The following is a 17,098-nucleotide window of genomic DNA, read 5'->3' on the forward strand; positions in this document are numbered from 1 at the left end:
AAACAACAGTGCAGCTAAAATAAAAAATGAGCACTATATGAAGCTGTGTTTCTCTGAGGTGTGTGAGGTGTTTTGAACATCGCTCGCGTTTATCAGCTGCATCTCGGAGATCTTCGCTCGGAGTTAATCCTCTTCTCGCGGCTGATAGCAGCAAGTGATAGCACTGATGTCTTGTTACCAGCAACACATGTTCCCTTTCATACAATAGCAGCAGCTTTCCAACCATTTAATGGGATTGTTGTTGTTTTTTTTCTCCCCCCCAACACAACAAACACTTTTCCTAGAAGTGGTTCGACATGTGCCCAAGGAATTTGCCTCCGCCTCTCACAACAAACCAGCCTAGGTCAGGGGCTAAGATTGGCCTGCAGTGATAGACTATTGAAAACAGCTCCTCGACATGACGAGGGGGGGGAAAGTGGATTTTCCAGTTTAAAAGCAGAATCATCTCTGCTCAAGGCCTTACCCTGCGTTCAAAGAGATTAATTATGTGAGATGCAATTGATACAGCACCGCGCCGCTCTCGGATCAGCGCTGGTCATGTTCACCGACAACTACTAGCTTTGAAAAAGGACTACATGGCTTCTACATGTGGAAACACATACTCACACGTGCCTTTTGGCTTTTGATTCTTGCGGGCTGCTCCACTGATGATGAATGGGATCCGAGAACAGCTCAAACATAATACAACTTTATTGAAAAAAATTTTTAAAACTTGTCTCTGTGAAGTCGGGATCATTATACCTGCATCCAGCATTTCTCTGTAAATAAAAGAGACTATGAAACTATTAACGTTGCTCTTATCCAAAACTTTCAAAGACCCCACAATTCTGCCTTCTTTTGTCCCATTAATGAAAATCATCTGTGATGTTTCCTCACTCCTCCGTCAAGATATAGTTTTCATAGCAGTCATCAAAGTGAAGAAATCCCATGTTGGACTTTGATGTACTTAACACAGTTTTAACTCGCATCTCATTACAGAGATAATTAATAGTTTAATTAGCAGCTATTCTGCCCATGTGACAGCATCTCAGACTCACTTTAATGTCAAATGATACAAAAAGCGGTGTTTTTCTAAATTCTGTCTCCATGCTGGCGTCATATCTCGGTTTCTTTAGCTCAGGTGTTTTGTGTCATAATTGCAGACAAACTTTTATTGCTGATGTTTTGCTAATTTTCGCGCCGATTCGGCCGACACAGCAGAGCCGTGGAAACACTGCACCTCACCAGGGGGGCCAAGTGAACCAAATATGTGCAATGCAAACAAGGTGGATTTATTTTAATTCTCATTACCTTGAAGCGAAGCAATCATTTTCTATGATTGAAAAAAATATAAGCAAGCATTATGAATAAAAGTAATTATCGTTTTTTTGTGCGCTTTCCTTCGCGCGCTGTTTGCAATTAACACTCGCAGGAATCTGAACGAGCATTTTCTGAAGTCTGGAGTAGCTGCGGAGGCAAACGCACGCAGATCAGAAGAAGATCAAAGTGAGAGCGAGACGAACGGCGGGTTTAGAGGAGTTTACAGATGCTGGAGAGCTCAACGCGCAGTGTCGGCTTCGAGAAAACAGCACCCGCCTCTTGTTTCGGGCAGAGAAACAATAGCAGCGTCTCCCAGCATGGGTGAGGGCCAACAGAAAAGCCCCCCCCCCCCTCCTCCTCCTCCCTCGATTGCTAGCTCAACTTCTAGTTTACGACCGCTCACAGCAGTTTACAGCAGCCAAATTTCATTTTCTACTCCCAAATCCTATCGCACATTATCCTGTACATTGCATTAGGGCCTTAATCTTCCTTTTCTTTTCCTCAGAAGAAGAAAGGAGCGCCTTCATGATTAACCCACTTTACAGCAATAAATAAACGCATCATCCAGTAATGTACACCAGATTTAATTTGAAGGGGGGAGAAAAAAAGAAAAAAAAAGGCCAGAACGCTCAAATCACTGAAATGTAATGAAAAATAACACAATGCAGACACCAATGGGCGCCTTAGGAATTAATTTGAATGCTCTATAATTTTCTCTCACTCTCTCTCTCTCGTTCTATGTGGATTGGTTTTTTTTCTCAGCCAATGTGTGACTTCTGCCCCCTCACACTGTGCTACTGTGAAGTCCTCGAAATATACAAGGAAACTTGATCGGCCTCTCATTAAAAAACACCATTTTTATCAAATGATCTAAAAGAAAAGGACTGTAGAGTGTTTCTGCTGTTTGTCACATGAAGCCCATGTTGCTTTTGCTTTCCCATCGTTGTTTCGCCTCAAACCTGCAACACAGAAAAATAGAAACATGGAAATTACTGAATGAATAGGTTTCAACTGTCAGTTTCAATCTGTGCATGACAAAATCAACGAGCAGCTAATGCAGGCAGTACTTGAACCAAGAGAGGTGGATATGATGGCAAACGTAAACATCAGCACACAGAGACATGTCGTACCCCCAGACTATATCCTTCTTTCTCTTCTGCGCTGCTTTCAAAGCTTCCTCTTCCTGTTTGTGCTCCACAAAGTCACGGCAATCAGCGGCTTGAGCGATTTTCACAGCCAGCTAGATGGAGGCAGACAGAGGAGAGAGCCATTAGGGAATGGAAATCAGTCTGTGGCAAAGCTCAAGCGTTCAAACTGATGTATCGGGGGGGCGTCTCGTCAGTGTCTCTGCAGCCGGTGCTGCCTCCTCCAAACCACAGTGCAGCTGTTACTGAGCTGAACCACACAGAAATGTTGCCCTACGATTCTAATACTGTTTTACATCAGGCATTAGGAGGGGTGATCCAGTGACACACAGTGTGCTGCAGAGATGAACTCTCCCACAGCAGAGAAATATGCATCATATCAACCAAAAGTAACAAGTTACAACTTGCATGAGACAACAAGATGAAGCAGCTGCACACAAATCAAAGAACAAGGGTTTGAAAGGGGGCATTTGTACATGTGTAAGGAACATATGAGCTAATACCTTCAATGCATTAAGGGTTTTATTTTATGTTTAGTATATTTCTTATAATATACAGGTGATAAAAACATTAAAATAATCGATTGTCAATATTAAGTTTGGTTTTTCTGAAACAGACATTAAACCTGAACAATTCATCAATTAACCGATTCGTCCAATTAAACCCTGACCAGGGTAAAGTGGAAACATAATTCAATTATTTAATGTTTTTGTCGTTGGGTTTTGAATTGTTGTTATTTGGGCTCTGGAAAAGAACATGTTGGGTATTGTCACTGATTCCTAACATTTAGCAATCAAACAATGACGTCATTGGCAGATTTATTGCTGAAAAAGACTTTGCTCCGGCGCTTTGTGTTTTATTTTTTTAAAATCCAACCCTAAAATATGCTAGAGCAAAAATATAGGAAATATCTTTATAGTATTATAGCCAATAATTATAAACACATTACAGTAGCTACATACACAGCAGTGCTCAATAATGTAAGTGAATATATGTGTGTTTAATGTGGGGTTGAATTTCCCCATAGCTCTATAAATTACAACAGCATTGTTTTGTTAATATCGCTGTAATCTTCTTTTGCCTTTTGTTTGAGGTCTTTCAGAGGAACTCATATTTTTCAGCTCCTGGCTCATAGTGTCTCCTGCACATTGTTTCTCTTTGATTGCTTCTTTTTTTTCTTGTTTAATGTGCAAATGAAATAGCCGAATAAATAAACAATGTTCAGCATTTTGTCTCTTATTTTTCCCCTCCCACCTCCTCCATCTCAAAAAAACGTAGCAAAGGCATTTTTCACCCATCACCAGTGTGTAAGTGTTCGAGGGAGTACTGCAGGCAGTCCCTGAAATCAGAAGTGAAGAGAATGACCGTGACTGCAAGAGGCAAACATTCAAATCCCAGGGAAGACATGTGCGTATTGTGAAGCAGAATAATCCCAATAACCCCAGTCACACAGAAGCACGGGAAACAAAGGGAAAAATCCTGCCTCCTCTGTCACTCCTGAGATAGGTTTATTATTCAAGCAAAGGCAAACTTTGATAAACAACTTGGAACAATTTCACCAAACCTTTGGGTAATTCTCTGTAATATTCAGAGCACAATCAGGGGGGAGAGGGAGTCTTAAGGTAATGAAGAAATGTGCCACCACTGCGCCACTTGAAAAAAAAAAAAAAAAAAAAGACCTGCTGGAAAAAAATGTTTCAATTATAATTAAGTGGGATAAACTTTATTAGAAAGACTGAAACTAAAATATCTCCTAATGCATGCTGGGATTAAGCAGGTCAGAGCGAGCAGGCAGGAAAAATTAAACTCTAAAGGCTTTTTATCACCATATTTCAGGAACCAAGGGTGTAAAATGTTCTAATTTGGGATACATTAAAAGCCATAAAGGTCTTTCAAAAAGATTAATGGTACTTTGCTTGGATTTAAGATAAGGGCTCCGGCTGGCTGCAAGTACTGGGCTCCGGCAGGGCCCTCAAGGCATTCATCTATACAGTCACTGGAAGATTTGTGAAAGCGTCTGCATAACCTGGAGCGTTCATACTATGACAGTTCTCCAGTTCTTTGCCATTTTATAGGTTTTAAATTCCTCAAATCACATTTTCTCCTCTTGAAGAGAGTTATAGCAGACTGCTCTTACATTTGCAGGAGATTTGCGAGCAGATAAAACCACACCAGGGTGTTCCCTGCTCCGTGTTGGAGAGGTGTAGGTGCTAAATTCTTTAGAGTGGCTCCGATGCTCGCTGAGATTATAAATGAGGCGTTCATTCAATTGTTGATGAATCCGAGAACAGCTCCTGGTTTCTGTGTTTGTGGAAAAAAACCCACATTAGCTTATTCTGGAAGGAAATCACATGAAACTGTCTGATCCTTAGTGGTTTCATTTAGAGATTTACACACAGAGATCTATCATTTTTTTCTATAGTATTTACTATATTTAAAAACATTAATGGTCTTTAATTTTTTTCCTTTTTTTAAATCAGTGTAGTCTTCAATCCCTGATGGTCTCTGGTGGGGCTCAACATTAATGTCAACCAAGTTACCTAGGAGACAGAACAGATCAAAGAGACAAAAAAAACCTCAAATGTCTGATTAATCAAGCCTGCAAACAGCTTATTTCTTTTAGCCTGCATGCAAGTATGAAAATGAGATTCCGAGAGCAGTACATTGTGCAGATTTGTTCATTCTTATCTGAACAAAGCCAGCGGCAGCTTATTTCATGGATCACTGGCACTGTCAGCGCTATGGCGCTGAGCAGGTGACGGCTCCTCTTTCTGTGGCGAGAACAAAATTAGCAAAAAGTCGGCACAAATTAGCCTCTCATATTTTCAGTAATATGACATTATTTTTCATTTACTTTTTTGATCCACTTTTCAGGGTTTTTCCCCCTCCCCTTGCGTGCATCATAGTGCCAAATCCTTTCACATCAGAGGCTGGCGAAAAATAAGAATGAGACTACAAAGCTGAAATAAAGGCAGGAGACAGGAAACCTCCTGCGTTCTTTGTTTATCTGGATGCTAAAAGGCAATTCTTCCCACTCCACCACATACTAATGTACAATTAAGTGTCCATCACGGGCATGTTTCCATGCCTCTCTCTTATGTGGCCTGTGCACAGCTCTGTTAAAAACTGGGTTTATTCAGAGGATTAATACTCTGACCTTTGGAAGATTTGAAGGCAAAATACATTCATCTTGCACAATGTTGGCACTGCAGCAGCAGCAGCAGCAGCAGCAGCAGCAGCAGCAGCTTAAGGCCACTAGGAGGGTTAAGTCAATAGTACCGTTTGCTGTTCATTCATGTTTGGGTCGTCATGGAGATTCAAATGGGGACCCAAACACGGGGCCTCAATACAAAAATACATAATAAGAGCATTGCTGCTGTGTAAGACATATACAAGATAAACCTAGTCTATCTTAATAACAGTGTCATGCCTGTGTCTGCTCTCTTGCATCATTTTGGAGGTGATTGATGAATGGAAGAAGACTGAAGCCAGAATTAAGAAGTCTGAGCAGCCCAGGGTTCGAAAAAAAAGACTGTGGCAATTAAACAGCAAGTGGAAAAAGACAATAGCTGAATGAAAGATGAGAAAAATGCGTTTCCATAATAAAGTGTTCAAGCTCTTATTAACAATATGAAATAAATGATGGCTTCAAGGAAGAAATGGCCTTAAACCCATTCATAAATTTCCAATCCAGGAAGCCTCTTCCAATTAAAACGTGTGAGAGGTGGATTAACAAGGGCTATATGGCTTTGCCTCGCTAAATCACCTCCCCAAGCTGCTCTGCTGCATTTGACGTGTAAACGATTAATGACCAGCCTAATTCTCTTATCACACTACCTTAATGCCTAAATAATGTGGCCTTAGTCAACTTTGGAAAGCAGGGCTATATAAGAAAGGAATGAATATCAGATTAGGCAGCTCGTGTGTTATTTCAGCATAATTTCTTAGAACTGAGGCAGAGGGGGGGGAAGGAAAATGAGTTTCAGCAACACAGGGAGGGCCAAAAGATCAAGAGGTCAATCAATACCACCCGGATCGCATTAAAAAGGAAGAAATACAAAGTTTCATTCAGTTGGTCTATTTTGAAACCTCTGAAGTAAAAGTAATAGAGTAGAGACAAAGAGTACAACAGTTCAAATATTTAAGTTAGTATCAAAGGAGACAAAGGAAAGCAGACCAACTATTGAGAAGTAGGGACTTGTAAATAGATTAGGGGATCTTTTTCTTGAAGAAAAAAGCCAAAGTTGAGTCTTTTAAAAGCTTGTTTTGTGCAACCTATCGTCCCTACACCCACACATTATTCGCTCTATGGAAATCTGAGACAATAAAAAGCAGGAAATTACAACATTTAAGATTGAACCGTAAACTGTTTAATAATTTTCCAATTAACAGTAAATTGATTATCAATCTTCATGTTAGTTTCTGTTTGTTTTGAGTGATCATATCATTTTTTGTATTTCATAGTGGCGATTGGTTTAATAGTGTTGTACCAATGTATCACATTTTATTGACTCATCCTATATTTAATTTAGATAAATTGTACTTTAGAAATACAGTAATGTTAATATTCTGTTATAGAATCTGTAATGGGATTGCTTATAAATTATGATGAATCTTATGTGTGAGTATTGTTTTATGATCTGGGCAGGCTCTCCTACTATTGTGATGTATACATATACATATCATTATGTATTTTGTCTGTGTGGAATAAATAAAAAGTTAAAAAAATATATATAATATTGTAATTGATGATGTATAAGTTGCTAATGAATATAGTTAAAGTTTAGTAAAGTGCCTGAAAGTTTTACTTATGCACAGTACATGAGCTTTAAAAAAAGCTTCAAGCTAGAGTAATTGCTGTTTAGGACTTAAATATATAATATATCTCTCTGAATTAGTTCAATGATGACTGCTTCACTATTAAAAACATGAAAATCAATGTTCAACTTGTATTCTAAAGGAACAAACAGACGCAACATCTAATAGATTCTTATTGTATGGGTTAGTACAGTGGTATATTCTCACACTGTTCCAAACCAAAGTTTATCAGTCCTTCATGGGGCAGCCTCATAAGAGCTTTTTGTAATCTTGCCTGCACTTTGACAAACAGAATTACATGGCACGCTAAAAAGAAAGTCACTCTGGGGAAGCCACAGCTGAACAGCCATGTCACAATTTTCTCTTCCAGTAATCTGATGCTAGATACACATGACATGTCATCTTCAGGGAGAGGACAAAAAAAAAATCTCTAAAAGTTGGCCTGCTTTGTGCACATTCCATTATCTCGCCTCTTCTGAGTAGGGTAGGCTTATTAGCAAGCTTTGAACTCACACTTACAATAATATGCCATCAACAGTTTTATAAGCTAATTAGAAAAAACAGTTTAATTAATGACTGACTGCAATAAAATGGCAATCACGAAAAAAAGAAACTGATGGTGCTAAGCTTCCACTACCACCAATTAAGGCCTAATTACAAACAAATTATATATGTGTTTTGCTGTGGGCTCTAATTTAAAAAAATGGCTTTAATTAAAAGAGAAAACATGCTAATTAATTAAACAGCACACAAATCTACATTGAAAAGTATGCTTTGTCTATCAAGTAATTAATGAAATACAATAATCCAAATGAGATTCCCAGGCATTTGATAAAAGCTTAGTACCCATTTCAAAATCCATTTCAAAATTAATGGGCGAAAATTTAATGTGAGTCATCCGGAGATACAATAAAAGTTCATTCAGTGATAAATTGCTTACGCTGAAGGAAAAATGAACAAAGAGGAGAGTTTCCCTAAACTCTGCGAGGTGGCCTGGGGGGGGCTTGCTGGAAGAGAGAGAGAGTGAGCCTCCTCTGATGTGGGGCGGGAGAAAGTCAAAATCTGATAACGCCCACGTTTCACAAAGGCGCGCCTCATGAAATTGCTGATTACAAACACGGGGCACGGCGGGGAGAAGGTGATGAGAAGAAAAAAGGTGTTAAATAACATAAATATCATGAAACACTCTTAGTTCAGCTCTTTGTTTTAACTAAGCCACCATGTCTCCTCTGACAAAATGCTGCGCCACCTTTGTTTCACAGCGTTTTAGCGAGGCTTTCCAAAGGGTAGATTTCAAGGACAGTGGGGCTTTTCCTTTCAGCTGCTGCCTCTATTGAAATACGAGCCGGAATATAATGAGGGAAATTATAACCGTCCGTATGTTCAAACGCTGAACCATAAATGGCTCCAGTTAATACATATTCATATGGTTAATTATTGCATATTAAGTGATCGAACTATTAGAAGGCCCCACAATTTAAACTATTTATAATGATGAGGTTAATCATGTCCATGACGGAGTCTAAAGAGAGGTGCACCACCCAAAGGCCATCCAGAGAACAGGAATCCACGACACAAGATCAGGGTAACATCAACTTTGATGGGTCAAAGAGTATCAAATAGTAGTATGCAGGACATGAAAATAAAAAAATATATATATATATATATATATATATACTGTAACATACTATTCTATTAACATATTCATGATTTCATTCAGTGAAACATAATTATAAGTAATGATATTTGTACAAAATATGTTCATTCAAAATTGTCTAACATATCTAACATACACAAGAGCATGTGTTTGCAGCAATTTTGCATTTTCACACGGTTTTAGGTCCAAGAATCGAAGCATAATTTTACTGCCCTTAAATGCACCACTATATATACACACAATCAATAGTGTCCTTAAGTCAATTACTAAAATAACCTTATTGCATGTAAACAAATTAACTGGGTCAGCATAAGCTTATATTCATGCAGAAATATTACTATATTTGTTTTTGCTGTGTATTCAAACTCTCATCGGCACTGCATTATTGGATGGCAATGACAAGCTGGAAAAAACTGTTCCAGTGTAATCAATTATTAATAATGATAATAATAATAATAATAATGTATTAACTGGATAATATATACTCCTTTTAAGGATGTAAATGTAGCCACTTCACCTTTAAACATTTTATCAAATAGTAATAGTGAATAACTGGTGTCAGCTGTCTTCAGTCTGCTTTAGCATGGTTGGCACTTTGCAGTGATGACAGTCTGGCAAACATTGCTTTACTAGATATGACAATGATAGCTCAACCTAAGGTATATCTTAAATACACTCATCCTCTACAGTACCTAGCTCTTTTGCCCTGTCAAAAATTGCTTTCTACATCATATAGCCATGCTTCTTTGTGCGTTGTGCCATTACCATGTGGTTCAGGTGAGGCCAGCAGTCGTACAACTACTTCTAATGTTTCAAATTCTTAAGCTCCTGGAAGTCATGAGATGGACTTGACACACACTATTGTGACAGACTATAAAGAGTTTCTGTTTTGAAGTGGTAATGCCGCTCTAATAGCTGTGATGAGTGCTATGGGGAAACTGTAAGCTCTAACATGGTGTGACGGTCTTTTGTGGTGAAATATAGCCACTTACACTATATGAAGTACAGCTCCTGCCTATTGTCAAAAGACCTCAGTGGCTCGGTTTTATAAAGAGAAAATGAGTACAAGAGTAATTATTTATTGTGGATGGTGGATTAGTGTGACAAAGGAAGCACTATATAGTAGAGTACACAAAGCAGCTTTTGCCTTGCTGAGTTGATTTTGATCATTCTGCGTTATGCTCTAATACTGAATGAAGAATTAAATAAAATAAAACTTCTTTATCAAAAGGTCATGCAAGTGATCACTATATGGGTAGGAAGATTTTTGAAGCAATACCAATCTGTTTCATAGATTCCTGTGTTTGTAATCGACCTTCAAATTCATTTTTATATTTTATCTATTGCATTGAATTTGGGGCAAATGGGTATGATAATCTAGTGGCTGGTTTAAAAGATACCTAAGTGACTGAATTCAGTGTATAGCTATTAATAGTTCCATATCAGATTCAGAAGTGTAAGAGTTGGAGTTCCACTGGGCTCAATCCTAGGGCCCTTGCTTTTCCTACTATATGTAAGTATAAGTATATGTGTTGAGAATGTATCTTTGTCAGTTCAAAGCAGATTTTACTACCTGGGTGGAACTTTAACTACTATATAAGCCTCAAATAACAAACTTGATGAACCAAATTAGTTTATTCCAGCTCAATAAATGTGTCAAAGGCCAACGCCTGAACATTTACAGGTGATAGAAACCTTTAAACAGTGTGTGTCACTCAACTTATAGTTGTGTAACTTGCAGGACTGTAAAAATAAGGCGCGCTAATCAAAGTATGGAGACCCAGTCTTCTTAACTGGAGCACAGTTTATCTGCTAAACTATAGGCCGACGATGATGCAAGAAGCTTTTTACATGATTTTGAGTCTTCTTAGACTTAGAAATCTAGACGTGCTCTAGAAGATCAACAGACATCTTTATGAGAAAAGAAACCCTATCGGCATATTTTAAAAGAACACATTAGGGAGCTTTGTCTAAGCATGTAGACATAAATAATATTTTGTGTCCTAAAAGGGGATGTGATTTCTTCTTCTTTCTATCTGGTTCAGTACTTTCACTCAAAAACAACAGTGGCTGTCTTCATGAATTCATCTAAAACAAAAGACTTATAGCCCTAGGAAGTGTTTAAAAACTGTAATGAGAATAAAAAACCTCAACCTGCAATATCCAAGCAGCGCGTCTCAGAAGTTTGACAGATGAAAGAGCATTTATCTCTGTATAAGAAGCCTTCAAGACAGGTTTTTACCAAATTGCTTTAATGTTGTGATTAAAAAGAAGAAAGTAGAGCAAATGGAAATCATTAATTGATTTGAGGGAGCTCCAAACAGCAGAAACAAACAGTTTGGTTTTATAGAAAGGAAAATTCTGACAGCAAGCACTCTTCCTTCCATTTCTCTTTGCTTTGAGGAGATAAGTGGGAAACCGCTAGATTGTGGATGAAAACATTGTCATCCAACATATACGAGCGTTTTCTTTACAAAACAATGCCTAGAGGGACAAACAGGCCTCTTTAGTTCTTCACAGCTGTCGGAATGCTTTTGCATTTTTTTGCAGAGAAAACCTGTTCCCATTCTTCCAGTGAAAAGCCTGCCACAATCATGTCTAAGTGTTATGACCGTAAACAAATTAAACATCTAAGCCATTCCGTACCAAATGAGCCACTCAATTATAACCTTGAAATTGATTCTGGCCACAGCGGGGATTATTGATCCTCTAAATGTTTGTCACAGAGCTCCTGTCAAAAGTGAACTGGAGTGTTGTAAACAAACACGTTGGTCTTAATGCTAAATGCCTCCTGCTATCTGCATTACAGGCGGCATCAAAAAAGACCATACCATAATCCTCTGTGAATCAGAATCCTTCAAACTTTTTGGCTTTTATCCGCCCCTTTATATCCTCCAAATATTCAGAGCTGCTATTCTTTGTATCTGAAAGTTAACGGTGTACAACTTAACGTCACCTAGGTTTCAGGGATTTCAAAATGGTCAATTCACTACTCTTTGTGAAATGAAGTTATCACAGCTAAACAATGACTTGTGGTTGCCAGACTGCTGTCACGTCCCATCAAGGCTCTGGCAAGACGAGAGGCGGGTGCCACAGAGGGGGGAACCTCGGCTCAGGCTAAAACCAATCCACCACCGCTCTAAGAGGCTTTCTCCGAGTACGGTGCAGGTGCCACTCACAAGAGCTTTCATTTAACTCTCCCAAATTTGACCACTCTGCTCGCAGGTACGACGGGAATACGAAGGGATGCTGCACAGTCATGTCTATTACACACTGGAGACAACAGAGCCACACATGTAATGCCAATTCAATGAACATTACAACTGATTTCTTTCAGTGTTAAACACAGAACCAGGTTTTTAGAGCCGATTTATTTATTTCAAGCAGGTAAGGTCCTCAAGAAAGATGTTTGATGAAAATGGATGCATAATGGGTGGACCATCTTTTTAGTTGATGAATGTAATCTGAAATTCATATTATCTTCCTGTATTATTAGTTTCCTGTTGTTTTAGACAGAAAATGTTATGTGACATTTTTTGAGCATTTTGCAAAAAGGCAAAAGCTGTGTTGGAAATATCTAACCAGCAGAAATGACAAAACGTTACTAGTCCCCACCAAAATATTGTCTACCAAATAACCCTATGTAAAACACCATTTTGCTTTTACACCTATGCACACTTTCTGTACAGCTAAATAAATAAAAGATGTTACTTGTAGAGTAGCTGGTATGCAGATTGTGTTACGTTCCTTCAGTTCTATGGTAGCTGAATCCCATATTTGCAGTCTTTGTGCAAAGCTAAGTTAACTGGCTACAGGCAGTAGTTTGACAAATTTTATATTTCATTAACAAACATGATACATTTATTGAAGACTACGATGTTTCTATATTGTGGAACACAGAGAATATCATTAAAAATATTGAAATTCCAATTCATATAAGGAATAATGTTTCTTGAGTCTTCTTTGCAACTCTGTTGCAATCCACAACCGACCAACAAAGAAATCTGAGCCCACAATATGTTCCATGTATGTGTTATGACTATCATTAAATGAAAAAGCTTATTGAATGCTGTAAGCAACATGCATCATGAAACAAAGAAGTTAAACTTTGATGCTCCAAGTACGGCAAAACCCCCAGTGGAGAAGTAACACTGCAGTTGTATGTCTTTTTAACCACAATTATATGTGTGTGTGGGCTACATTTTATGCTAAATTAGTTTCCAACCACTGCCAAGGCGGTTAGTTACAAAACTTCAGGCACCGCATTTAGGGACATGTACACTTCAAAGGTATGAAACTCTTACCTGGAGAATGATTTAACAGTCGGCTTGAAAGCAATGTACCCTTCATTAAAAAGCAGAGCCAAAAGTCTTTTAGACGCTGCAGCACTTCAAAACTAAGGGGAGGGCTTTCCATTAACTCAATGGAAAAAGGCTGCAGGACTGAATGGTGGGTGTCTGCGTGTGTTTTTGTTCCTCTATGTCTTTGCCGCAGAAATGGCCATGGATCCATTAGTCTGATTTGTCACAGCGGGAGCACCCCAAAGATCTCTTATCAGCACAACGTACCTCTCGAGTGGCGAGTCTGTCGCTCATCTCCTCTGCTTTTGCAATGTCCCCTTCAGCTATGGCCTTTTCTATGCTCGTTTCTAGGCCGGACTGCAGAAGAGGGGGGAGAGAAAAAAAAAAATCAGGCTCTTTTTTTGAAATAAGGGTAGAGAGAGGCAGAGAGAGAAAAAAAAAAAATCAAAGAGTAACTTTAAAAGTCCCCAGGGCCTTATTTTTAATATGATTGCCATTACTACAAATATGTAGATTTCCCTTCACAAATGAAAACCTTTTTGATTGGATATTAGTGGGGAAATCTTAGAAATGCTACAGGAGATTACCAAACATAAATGTGACTCTTTAATTACACATTTCCATTACAGGCCGCTGCTGAGGAGGGGGTGTGCAGAGAAGCCCCCGGTTACTGATGGTAAGGCAGTTCTGAGCCTATCTGAGGGAGCCGGGCACCAGATTTCTACAGCCCCCCAAAACTTCATCATGCTAAAAAATACCCTGGTAAGAGGGTATAATTATTAATGTGTCTGCTCTCATGTATTGTTTGAGGACCTTAACTCCACAGTAAAAGTACAAGGAGAGTACCATCAGGCTTAAAAACTCTGAATTAGTCAAACAAAAATTGGTTGTTTAATCTTCATTTAGCTTAATATAGTATTTTCATTCATATTGACACTGATGCCTCTAGTGATCCCAATTATCACTCACTGTAAATCATAAACAAAACTCTAATTGACAGACCGTCATTCAGTGTATCATTAAATGTGTTTGAAGGTCACTGAAGAAGCACTGTAAGCAGATGAATTAATTACATCTGACTGCTTTAACAGTTTTTTTTTTCTCCTAATATGACTTTGTGAAAGACTTGGCAGAAATAATAAAGAAAGACATATTAATTACAAGGAACTGCATTTGCGGGATGAAGGGATCCGTCATTATGTTGATGTGACAAGTTCTGTTTCATTCAGCTTGTTCATCGTTTCTTTTTATCCTTTCATAGTTGCCCTATTCAGAATGAGGCTCACAAATCAGCAAAAACTCAATTTTATGCTGCTCTGATAAATTAAGCACAAAATACTCCAAAATAATCATTTAAAGGATTTCAAATTGAAATGAGAACAGCTCCCATTCACTGGGTCAGCTATAATGTTTATCAAGCTTGCAAATATTTTGTCTCGTTAGCAATTTAGATGCCTTTGAATTGAATGTTCAATCATCTTCAAATGCAGAAATGCATGTGGAGGGAAGAATCCTTATGCTTCATTTTATTTTTAATTATGAATGCTAAAGAACTTCTAGGCCCTGACCATCTATCATCCAAACATTAATTTAAATGCTCCAGCTGCAGTCACAGAAGCTGTGTCAGGTGCCAGAACGCTATTTTAGAGTTTCATTTTTTTCTTGCAGAGAATAACCTACATCTCATGTTAATCACAACTCTACAAGAAAGGAGATTTATCCTAATCTTATCACTAAATGTAGCCAAACATAATCCTTATTATTCGTCTCAGTGTCAGGCTGAGTTACCATAAGGATTCTTCTAATCCATATGTCATGTCAAGTAAAACAATGAGAGCGTACTGTGGCACAGAAACATAAAAGATGTGAAGTTGATGCGAACAGCTACGACAGACGCAGTATTAAAACCTTTTGCAGATAAGTTGGAAGGCAGGAGTCTTTATTACCTTCGGATGGGGGTTGGAACATGCAGGGGGATCAAATCGATCATTTACACCAAAATACTGCTTAAGCCCATCCCAGTGCTGCTCCCGTTCCTCCTGACACACTCTGCTGACAGGGAGAACGTGCGTTTATGTTCATTACATGTAAACCAGTGTTGAGATAAGACCATCACTACTTCTATCTATCTATATACTATCTATCTTCTACGCTGAAATGAGATCTGGATGTGCTTATACAATACAACCAATAAAAACAAGCGAATAACCCATGATTAAAATACATTTTAAAACTCAAACAATACAATGCAAATACAATACAAAGCCACAGTGGATTAAGTGGAATAACTACACATGGTCGCATGTTTGGTTTGCTTAAGCCATGTCTTCAGTGTGTATACAATGCGATTTTACACAAGTTGATACTGATGATGATGATGATTTCACAAATAATCACTAAAGATAAATAGCTTTTGCATCTTTACGATGAAACACATTATAAACAACCATTTAAAAAAGCATATCAGTACTTTACTATACTATGTTATAGACCAGACTAGTTTAGTCTAGTACAATGCAATACTATGCTACACTAGGCGAGACTAGACTGGATCAGGCAGCCACTGGACACAAAGACTTGCAGACTGGTATATTACTGTAATCAGCTGTATGCTTTATTTGAATTATTTTAATGATGTGAAATAGTGTAGTAGGATATGTCAACACATTTGAAGAATGTGATGCTTGTTGTGTTCTCAATGAGTTGTGACGGTCCAACACTTGCCAAACAGTGTTTAGTGTTTTCAATCTTTTGACTTAAACATTTCTTGCTTATTTATAGACAGTTATTTTGTTGTATTCACTTCCCAGAGTTGACACTGTATCATTTTTTGTACCTTGTATCTGTCGGCTCTGCACTCTCTGTTCCCGCTGAATGATCCAAGAAACACAGTTCAAGGTTGTTAGGATAGTTTCATATAAATCAACATCAGCTAAAAGGTCTTTATATTATATGCTGTAATGGTGGCCTAAAGCTCTAATATGGGTATGTCTCTTGTCATACATAAGAACAGAATACATAATAACAGTGGCAGCCATTGACACAGAAAATGAATTGTGTGTTGACTGACACCTTTCTTGTGTCGTCGTCTTTTTCGTTTTCTCTGAACCTTCATTGTCTTAATTTCATCACTCTTCTTCCGCAGGTCCTGAAATTTCTTTAACAGAGACGTACAACCTGAATTCACAATGCACCACAACCCCAGATTATCTACTTCTGAGGGATATGTATTGTCATGATACACACACACACACACACACACACGCACACGCACGCACACGCACACGCACACACACAACACACACAACACACACACAACACACTCATAAACATATTTAACATTCTGGTATGCAGGGCTGGGGATTCAACACAACTAGATATGCAATAACTATACTAAAGTGAATAATGTGTTAGCCCTCATTTGCCACAACACCACAGCTAGCGTGTATCTCTGGATGCTAAGCTCCCAGTAGCTCGCTACACAACACGACGACATACTTGCCACATTTCCTGGGACACACCGGGCAAACTGCTTGTCGGGGACCCACTGACAGTGTGAGTCAGTGGTGCGTCCCGAATCACTGAGCTCTCACACTTCTCCTCCATCGTCCTCTTCTCTTCAACAGCTTCCTCCTGCTCGTCGTCACTGAGGTCGTCCTCCGTCAAACCTTTTGGCAGAAGTCCGCTGTACATTCTGACTCAGCAGATTTCACTCAAATTAAAGGTTAATTTATCATTTTAATAAACTAAATAGGCGGATAGAAATCGGTTATTTGTCAGCTGTTGTTGCTCGCTCTCATTTCCGGGTAAACACAGTGACGCTTCTCACAACGAAGGCACCGATAGGCTGAGCACGAGCACGTTGAACACACCATCCA

The 17,098-nt window shown here is 38.6% G+C and overlaps 1 protein-coding gene across 2 annotated transcripts; it reads right to left on the minus strand.

Annotated features, from left to right (window-relative positions):
* Nucleotides 1–2,136: 2,136 nt before the first annotated feature.
* fam204a (family with sequence similarity 204 member A) lies at nt 2,137–17,051 on the minus strand. 2 transcript variants are annotated; one of them, XM_053435999.1, is made up of 7 exons: nt 16,719–17,051; nt 16,293–16,377; nt 16,057–16,090; nt 15,167–15,272; nt 13,488–13,577; nt 2,430–2,539; nt 2,137–2,258 (listed from the first exon to the last, which is right to left on the minus strand). In XM_053435999.1, the coding sequence occupies exons 1-7, from the start codon at nt 16,911–16,913 to the stop codon at nt 2,207–2,209; spliced, it is 672 nt and encodes a 223-aa protein (XP_053291974.1). In that variant the 5' UTR covers nt 16,914–17,051; the 3' UTR covers nt 2,137–2,206. The 2 variants fall into 2 exon arrangements, with proteins under 2 accessions (XP_053291974.1, XP_053291975.1); XM_053436000.1 differs by having other exon boundaries at nt 15,167–15,269; nt 16,719–17,050.
* Nucleotides 17,052–17,098: the final 47 nt, after the last annotated feature.

Source organism: Pleuronectes platessa, chromosome 12 (assembly GCF_947347685.1).
Source record: "Pleuronectes platessa chromosome 12, fPlePla1.1, whole genome shotgun sequence".
NCBI classification, from domain to species: domain Eukaryota; kingdom Metazoa; phylum Chordata; class Actinopteri; order Pleuronectiformes; family Pleuronectidae; genus Pleuronectes; species Pleuronectes platessa.

What these genes read in the sequence shown, in the direction of transcription:
- fam204a (XM_053435999.1), bottom strand. Translation starts at nt 16,913, where the DNA reads ATGTACAGCGGACTTCTGCCAAAAGGTTTGACGGAGGACGACCTCAGT. An exon ending in GCAGAGCCGACAGATACAAG is followed by an intron (nt 15,273 to 16,056) that starts GTACAAAAAATG and finishes TCTCCCTGTCAG; the next exon opens with CAGAGTGTGTCAGGAGGAAC. An exon ending in ACAGACTCGCCACTCGAGAG is followed by an intron (nt 2,540 to 13,487) that starts GTACGTTGTGCT and finishes GCCTCCATCTAG; the next exon opens with CTGGCTGTGAAAATCGCTCA.